Below are 8,892 nucleotides of genomic sequence, written 5' to 3'. Positions count from 1 at the left end.
TCCTGCTGACAGCAGCAGGATCTCGCTGACCTATTGCAGTGTGTTATCACAGTGGTTTCTGATGTGTGTTTAATCTTGTCTACAGGGGCCCCCTGGTGGTGGAGGCCCTCCCGGGACACCTATCATGCCTAGTCCTGCAGGTAATATTCAACAGCCGTTCAATTCAGCCCTTAAAAAAAAAAAAAAAAAAAAAAAAAAAAAATTCCCCAACTTCCTGGGTGCTTTTAAATGACAGACCCGACCCCTTTGTTCATCAGTTGGCACTCGAGCACTGCTGTGCTCCATGCTTTTTTTTCCCCCTGTGGTTGTGTCTGAATTGTGGCTTTTTCGCTCAACCTCTTGGAAGCTTGAGTTCCCGGAGGGCTAAAATGGGGGGTGCTTCCGCGTGACCGCGCGAAGTGGGAAGGTGCCCGCTGGCACCCAGATCCCCGGTTCCCTAAAAAGCGACTGTCGCTTCCTGTTGAATTTGCCCGGCCTTCTAATGCGACTCAGCCTTGTGCTTTACTAAGAAACGTGCAAAATGCTGCACATCCCATGACAAAACGCCCTTATAAAAAATTGAGTGTGTTTCTGTCTTCTTTCCCCCACCCCACTTCTCTGTGCCAGTTAGCAAAGGAGTTGCCTGGGTGTTAGTTGAGCGGGAGCGGGCAATTATTTTGGGCAGAGGGCCGCTTACTTAGTTTTGGCAAGCCATCGAGGGCCGCATGACAGGCAGCCAGGGCAGATTAATTTTCTAAATTTTTTAGCGGCCCCGCAGGCCGGATAGAATGGCCTGGCGGGCCGCATCCGGCCCCCGGGCCGCATTTTGCCCACCCCTGGGTTAGAGGCTGAGAGGAACCAAATTCTGTTCACCCCTTTTAAAAATACAATAAATGTAAGAAATCCAAACTCTTTACTCAAAAGGCTCCTCGCTTCCGCTGTTCGTTTTAACTCGGGCGCCTTCTCGCTTTATAAAAAGGACAATGTCAGGCTGAAAAAAGGTGTGTTGCGGGGATGCAGCCATTTTTTTTTTTTTTCTGGCTCAAATGCGTTAACTTGCTGGGGCTTTTTCAAAACCAGCGTTGCAAAATTGTACCTGCCAGGGGCAGGCAGCTTCTCTTTTTTTGCTCTTTGCTGGGAGGCGAGCGAATCTCCCAAGTTGCGGAGAATTTTTTCCTCCTCCCTTTGTAAAGGTGGGCGCGTTGGGTCTGCCCAGCCTTGCGAATTCCTCCGACAATTTTGCAAGGCTGATTTAATAAGCATTGTAGTGATCAGTAGGAGGGGAGGGCGGCTGGGCTCCTGGGAAGTAGCCTTGCTCTCTGTAACTGTGGTGTACCACAGCTGCAGGGGTGGAGCTAAAATGTAATATTACGACTCTCTCTCTCTCTCGGCTTCTGCATTTTTATGAGAACTCTGACCTACATTTCAGGCTGGGTCATAATAAAACAATCCATATGTTAATAGGTGCCCCTAGTCAGCCGCTACAACCCACGTTTCATTTGTGCATTTATATTTTGCGACTTGATTTAAAACTGTGTATCTGTTACTAGGTTCATTATATAGACACAGGTCTCCTGTCTTATAATAGGTTGGGGATTTTTTTTTTAATGTCGACACTGTAATAAGAACATTGCTTTGGATAATTTTGAGGTGTTAAGTGATACATAGCAGCAAATTATCTTTCTACGCCTCTTCTGACAAGCAAGCCCTGCAGTTCTCAGTTAGTAGTTGAATTATTTTCACAGTTGAATTTCTGTGATTAAAAACTTTGTGAATCTTCATTAAATACAAATTAGCCAGAAAATGGTGGTACTTAGAGGGAATTTTAGGTGATAAAATACAAAAGAATGAGTTCAAGTGGCGTGAGTTTGTTTTAATTAAGAAATGAATTAATCACCCTGACTTACTGGGCTTCGCTGTTCTACAGATTCAACAAATTCAAGTGACAACATCTACACAATGATTAATCCAGTACCGCCTGCAGGCAGTCGATCGAATGTAAGTCTGCTTTCTAATAATTTACATATCAGATACCATAACAAATCATAATTAACTTCATCAGTTGAGGGTAAAGCAGTTTAATTGATTTCAGCCATTTGTTACAAAATAGAAATAAAACAAACCATCAAAAAGTGATTAACTCTTCAGCGACTTTGTTAATTTTTTATGCTTATTAAAATGATGGCATTCACGCAGCTCTGGTCAAGATCATGTCAGCGGCGCGTTCAGCTTGCAAGTCGTACTTAAAGGGATGCAGCCAGCCTCAAATCTCGTCCTTTCCGAAAACGAGGTTAAAGTTATTCCAGGTGTTGCCCTTCTGCAGCTGGTTTCCCCTCCCCCACCATGAGTTGGGAAGGGTTTTGTCATCACATGCAAGTCTTAATTTTCACCCCTCTCCTTTGTTTCGGGTGTATATAACAATAAAAGCCTACATGAAAAGGAAAAGTGACTTCAGAGGAAAATAGCAAAGCTGAGTACAACCCTGCGTACAGTGAGATGCTCAGGAGAGTAGAAAGGCATAACTCCCAGTGCATTTCAGTTGGGTTTCATCTCTGTGTTGTTGGCAGTACCAGCCCTTGTCAGCAAATTGGTGGTGAAATGAAGGGGAGCTCTCTTAGGGTGGTGTGTAATACAGGTGACAGTGATCAGGTTTTGTGGGGGGGTTAAGATGATTGTACCCTAAACCTTCATTCTGTGCTCCCCTTTGCATATAGTTTAAGATGTGAAAGTTTTGGTCTTGAACTTCTGGTCCAGCGATGTAAGAACAGAAAGTTCCTACGTCACTCTTAGTCAGCTGGCCTTCCTTGTTCAGAGGCAAAGAAACAAGGTGGTGGAGGGCAGACATGCGTCCCTTCCTGGTGTGGATGCACCCGCTCTGCTGGGTGCTTTCCAGGCATTCAAGGAAGATGGGCTCAGATCTCACACATAATTCAATCTGCTTCCCTTGTAATACTCTGGGATTGTACAGGGCAGAGCCTGAGTTTGAGTTTGGCACCTAAGCACCACTGGCTGTGATGCCTGGATAAGTCATTTAAGGACCGTTAATCCTGTTGTAAACCTAGGAAAATTGGAGTAAAGGCACAGGAACAATTATGTCCATTCCTTTTTTTTTTTTTTTGTTATGTGCCCAAGTGTGGGTTTGCCTCAGAGTGACTGCTGCAAACAAAACCAGTGCAGTTTGGTGCTTGCCTGAGGGAGGAGGAGCCATTGGCATTGTCCTCTAGGAGCTGTGGGGTGCGCCTCCATGCTAACCTCCACCCTCTGAATTTTCCAGGGTCATGTCCATACCACCTGCATGAGCTGCACTGCTTTGCACATACTTCCTCCACACCAAAAGCAAATGTGCCCAAGCTAATCGGCCCACCTGCCATGCAGGGAGGTAGCATGGGAAGTAGTTTGGGTAGCATTTGGGGGTAGTGCATGGAGAAGCACCCTGTTGGTTGGCACACCAGGTGGTGTAGATGGGCCCTAGGTCTCTGGGCCCCTTTTGAGCAGAGGTAGCCAGTTGGCCTGAACTCTGGAGCATGGCTAGTTGGCTTCAATGGGGTTTTTTTCCATGAAGAATGGCAGAGCCAGCTTAGCTGGTCGCCTGGGCCAGGAGCTCTACACACGTAGTATGCTCAGCCCTAGGGCAGCCTCCTCAGACAGCTCAAGAGCAACTGCCATGGATGATTTCAGGAGCTACATGCAGCTATCCCAACAGGAGGCCCCACAGACAGCACCGATGGGCACCCTGCGGGGTGCTCGGTGGTGGTGAAAGGCGGTACTGAAGCTTCAATCAGTTTGTTGGTCATGAGTGGAGGACAGGAGGGAGCTGGGAGGTTGTGTAAGGAGATGGAGCACTTGCTAGTTCAAACCTGCTGCCATGGGGGCACCCTGTGGTATAAATTTGGGCCCCGGTCAGGTTTCAGGGGCTTGTGGCCTGCAGAGGTTTTGGAGTCCATTCTGGTGGCCACCAGAGCCTGTCACAAGTATGTTGGCATCAAAGGGAGGAGGCCACTCAGGACAGGGCTCAGCACATCGTTGCATGCAGGTGGTGGCATCATGCTCATAGTGACTGGCACACTTGGGGATTTGTTGGGGGCAGCATCCATGCCCCTAAAACTATAAACTCTATTTCATGGCTGTAAGGAAGTGCAGTTGTTTGGGTGGCAGCCATAGTGCATTAGGGACTGTAGCTCCCGAATTGCCAGGATGCTGTGCATGGGCCTCTGGCAGTGGTAGGGTGCTGAGGGCTGACGACCATACCAGGACATCACACTGCTGCTCTGTGGCAGGGGCAGATTCTCCGCTGGTGCAGCAGAAGAGCATGAGTGGTAACATCTCTCTCGCAGAGGAGCAGAGAGCTTGTTACCACGTGCACTCAGAGGACAGCACAGTCCCCCAGCAGCTCCTCTGTTTGCAGTGCCTTTGAGCAGTAAATCAGCTTGTTACAGAGTTGTGGGGGGGGGTTACAAATGAATCCTCTTCTAGCCAAGTGGGGAGAGGTGGTTATCCCAGCACTGATGCAGTGAAGAGATCCCTGCGTCTGAGTGGGAGGCCATCTTGACCCATCCAGTTACCAGCACTCATTCTTTGCAATAGTGGGCAAACCACTAGTCAGCCAAGTTTAGCATAAAGCATGGGCATTCCCCATGTAGGCACACACTCAGCACATGCAGGTGTCCACGATTGCTGTGCCTGGTGCTTTCCCCATGTAGACGAGCAAGTGTTTAGATGCTGTGCGATAGCATTGCCATCAGTTTATAGCTACCCTATAGTGGAGGTGTGGGGGGCCAGATATGCTGCTGAGGGACAAGAACAAAGCCAGCTATACACTTAAGCTCCACTGTGAGTAAGACTTGGCCAATGGTTACGTGGATTTATCAGAGTCCTGAAAATACCCAAGGGCTGATGTAAATTGGAACACAGCCATTGCAACTTCCACTATTAACTAAGTCAACCCCAGCCCCCGTCCTGGGTGGAGGGTGCTGGCCCTGATCTCTGTTGCATATTATAGGAGCAGAGCCAAATGCTTTCTGGGATTTCTCTGAGGCTGAGAAGTTTTGGAGGGAGGCGACTTCCCTGCCAGAGGCAAAACGTGTAACACTTCCATGTGCAGGCACAACTTGAACCGTCCACTTGCAGGACAGTGTCTGGTGTCTGTCCTGAAGCTGCGGCCACCAGCTCACAAGCTAGCGTGCATGGTACTGGGGGGAACAATGGGGGCTTATTCTTTTGGTCGCTTCCTTTCTCAGTTCCCAATGGGACCTGGTTCTGACGGCCCGATGGGAGGCATGGGCGGGATGGAGCCACATCACATGAATGGATCACTAGGTAAGTACTTGCCAGGCTTGGGGGGCGGGGGGGTGTAGATGCACACCAAACCTGCCCCCCCCCAGTGTCCCCTGTGACGTGCCATTCGGGGTCGGGCTGAGTAAAGATGCTGCTGCTGTTTGGTGCTTCCTGCTTTTCTCCTTACTTGAGGGTCTGTGGCTTTGGAGACCTGTGCGCTGAGCTCTCAGGGCTCTGGGAATGATGTTCTTCCCTGTCCCTACAGCCCACAAAGCCTCACTTTGTGGGAACCAGCCTTGTTACCACCCCCTCCCTCAAGCCATGCACCCGGGCCCACCTCTTCCTCACCCATGTGGAGCACTGGCTGCCACAGGCTCACTTGAGCAGGCGTGATAGATGCAGGAAGGAGAAGCAGCTTCAACCTCAGTGCTGCATGTCTAATTGAAAGCAGCAGATCAGCTCATTAACCTCTGCTGGGCTCGTGCACAGTGCCGAGCTGCGGAGCTGTGCTGCTACTCGATCGATGCTACAGAGGGCCGTGGGGAGCGGCAAAGCCCCTGCAGCTGAACTTTGTCATTGTGATGGTGCCATTCAGGAGCCATGCCAGTGCCATACCGTCGGGAGAGCTGCACTCGGCACCCGTGCTGCGCAGCCCTGCCAAGTGACCCCTTTTACCAGAGACAGATGTCAAGCGGGGCAGTCTCGCCCCAGCTGTGACCTGCACCTCCCTGCTGGCTGCTGCTAGTAAGGCCCTGGGATAGCAGCTTCCAGCCACAGGCTGCCTCTGCCCAGGCTCAGCAGGCTCCAGCATCAAATGGACTCACTGAGAGGTGGGTGGGGGGACACCATGCTGAATAGGAACAAGGAATGCAGCTATGTTTTTAGTAAGATTTCTCTCTTTTCCTTTCTTTGATACAGGGTCAGGTGACATAGATGGACTTCCAAAAGTAAGTGTTGTCTTGTGGCCATAAAGCTGTGGATCATTCTAGCATTCTTTCTTGTAAAGAAAGCATCAGCAATAAGAGTGTGCGAGCGCATGCGTGTGTATGCATGTGTGCCTGCACTCGCAGGTTGCAATAGTGCGATATAAAGGGACATCAGGAGCTCTCCCCCATTCTGTAGCCCTCACTTGTAGGCATTCACTTCAGCAGAAGCAATGCTTTAATACCCTTCCACTGTTGATTGTTAGCAAAGCGTTTGGTCAGTCCGTACTCAGTAACGTGCCTCCTTGTCTCCTGTCTCCTGTAGAATTCTCCAAACAACATAAGTGGCATTAGCAATCCCCCGGGCACTCCAAGAGATGATGGCGAACTGGGAGGCAACTTCCTCCATTCCTTCCAAAATGACAATGTGAGTCGCTCTCCTTCCAGGACTCCAAGCCTTCTTGGTGTGGAGTTCCAGCACATTCTGTAGGGCCACTTCCTCTCTGCTTCCTATTGGGTGGGGTGGGGTGGGGAGGGGCTTTGAACAGCCAATGTTAGAGCAAGCCTGATACTTAACCCTTGTCCAAGCAACTTGGCTTTGATGCCTAAGCTCTGACTCTTGACTTCACTGTCTGATGTTAGTGGGTCACTTGGTCCCTGTGCCTTACTGATTCCCCATTCAGGTCAAAGGCAAAGCAGGTGGTGTGATGCTTCCTGCCCACTGCTTGCTGTGCATCTGGAAATCTGCAGAGGGAGATGAGCCATGGAGCTCATAGTCTTAAGCAAAGACAAGGGTCGTGTGTAGACGAAACGAGGGGCATGTGTGCACAACACTTTAAAGCAGGTTAAATGCTTTTGCACTGCTTTAATGGTGTTGGTGTTTGCACGCGTCAGTAATTCCAGCCGCTGTAACAAATTCAGCGGTGCAGTGCGCCTTAAATGACTTGGGGCTCAGCAAACTAAGACTCCTCCTTGGAGTTTTAATTTGCTACCCTACAGCCACAGAGTGAAGCACCAGGCTTCGTGCAGCTCGGGGGCTCTGCAGGAAGCCCTGCAGGCAGCCTGGCAGCAGCCCGGGAAGGCAGGCTTCACCCAAAGAAAAAAAAATAAGTGAGCCTGATCTTTCTCCCCCCACCCCCAAGCCCTGCCTGCCTGAGCTGTTCAGGGGCCTGGTGCTTCCCTCCACAGCTGCTGTACCCCCTGGGGCTCCCCGAGCTGGGTGTCTGTGGGCGGGTGCCGCCTGGGGGGCCTACCGCTGCTGCAGAGGAAAGCACCAGCCCCCAACTCTAGCCCAGGGACCGCTCCACCCACTGGCAGCTCCCCTCCCCTCCCCACTGCCGGAGAGGCAGGTAAGTGAATGGGTGTGCCACCACACTGGGGTTTACTTGACCCTAAATTGAAGCGGTGTTTTTAAAAATCCACGGCTTCAGTTTAGGGCCCCCGTTTCGTCTGCACATCCCCAAAGTGGCCATAGCTGGGCGTAAGAGAGGAGAGGAGGGGAAGGGTAGCGTGAGAGCAGTCCAGCTGGTGGTGTTGGCCAGTTTTGTTCTCCATTTGGTACGGTAAACTGATGAACCCAGTGATCCCTGCTGGCCACGTGCCTGCTTCTGGCGGAGTTGACCTGAGAGACTTGGCTCTATGCAGGCCTCCTGCATGCAGGCGAGCCACGGCTAAGACCTGCTCCCCTTGCTCGTCCAAGTCTGGCACCCCCTGTTGAGGCTCTGGAGCAAGTCAGCTCGGGCCTGCAGCACTCCCTGCTGTTTCCAGGCTGCGCCTGTGCAGACCCAGCTGGGCGGGCTCTGATCAAACGCGCCCTGGTATCTTTGAGACCGGGAGACTAATATCCATGCTGGATTTGAAGTTCTGTGTACAGCTGCCAGAGGCTCCCCTGTTTTCAGTGTATTAGCATTAGATACATGCATGCATTTTAATTTTTTTTTAAATTGCTTCCTACCCCATACCGGGTGGGTTATTTTCTCCCTGGAAAGACAGTTACGGAGCGGATTATGCTCTGATAAATTAGAGTCTCTAGCATATTCTGTCTCTCTGATTTATTAGATCCAATTATGTTGCTTTATCGTTTTCATAAGCCCAAGTCTTACTTTTATATCCTCTCTTCCCTCAGTTTAGCAGCACTCAGTATTTCAGCCTGGCGTGCCCCGTTCTCACTCTGCGTTTGTCTCTCTTTTCAGTATTCCCCCAGCATGACGATGAGTGTGTGATTTTTTTCCCCCCTCCTCCTCTCCAGGATAAAGAGAGTCAGCTGCCATTTGGAGGAACTAAAAGAAATTATGCAAGAAGAAGCTAGGTGTATTGGCAGGGAGACGTGAGGGGGCCCAGACCCCAGTTTTAGTTTCATGCAATAAAAAGGCTGAACTTTTTATTCCATAAAACATGAAGGACAAAACTTAAAAATATTTCAAGACATGACAAGATCCTTCTTGTGCGGAAGGGTTTATATATGTACATGACACTTTTTTTTGGAAACAAATGGAAGCCTCTAGCACCCGACTCCAGTCTCTTTGCTTTGTTCTTTTAAGGAAAAAAAACAAAACCCTGTTGTATGTTTGTGCTGTGCGACGCCAGGAAAGCTAGTCTAGATATGAAATCTCATGTTGTCTCTGTTGTAGTCATATTTTTTTAAAAATAAACTGGACAGTTTACAATTTGGGGGGGGGGGGGGGGGGGGGTGTGGGGAAGGGCTGGGGTTTGGTTT

General features: G+C 50.0%; 1 protein-coding gene across 1 annotated transcript in view; it reads left to right on the top strand.

The window, feature by feature from the left end:
- The window catches only part of SSBP3 (single stranded DNA binding protein 3), a 133,453-nt gene that overhangs the window by 122,922 nt on the left and 1,639 nt on the right, over positions 1-8,892 (top strand). The window contains exons 12-16 of the mRNA XM_025206654.1: positions 86-140; positions 1,907-1,977; positions 5,217-5,295; positions 6,172-6,200; positions 6,502-6,603. Coding sequence (XP_025062439.1) covers positions 86-140; positions 1,907-1,977; positions 5,217-5,295; positions 6,172-6,200; positions 6,502-6,603 — 336 coding nt within the window. The remainder of the gene's footprint in view (positions 1-85; positions 141-1,906; positions 1,978-5,216; positions 5,296-6,171; positions 6,201-6,501; positions 6,604-8,892) is intronic.

The sequence above is a fragment of the Alligator sinensis genome, unplaced genomic scaffold (genome assembly GCF_000455745.1).
Source record: "Alligator sinensis unplaced genomic scaffold, ASM45574v1 scaffold172_1, whole genome shotgun sequence".
NCBI lineage: Eukaryota > Metazoa > Chordata > Crocodylia > Alligatoridae > Alligator > Alligator sinensis.
This window is presented reverse-complemented; position numbering and strand designations above follow the sequence as displayed.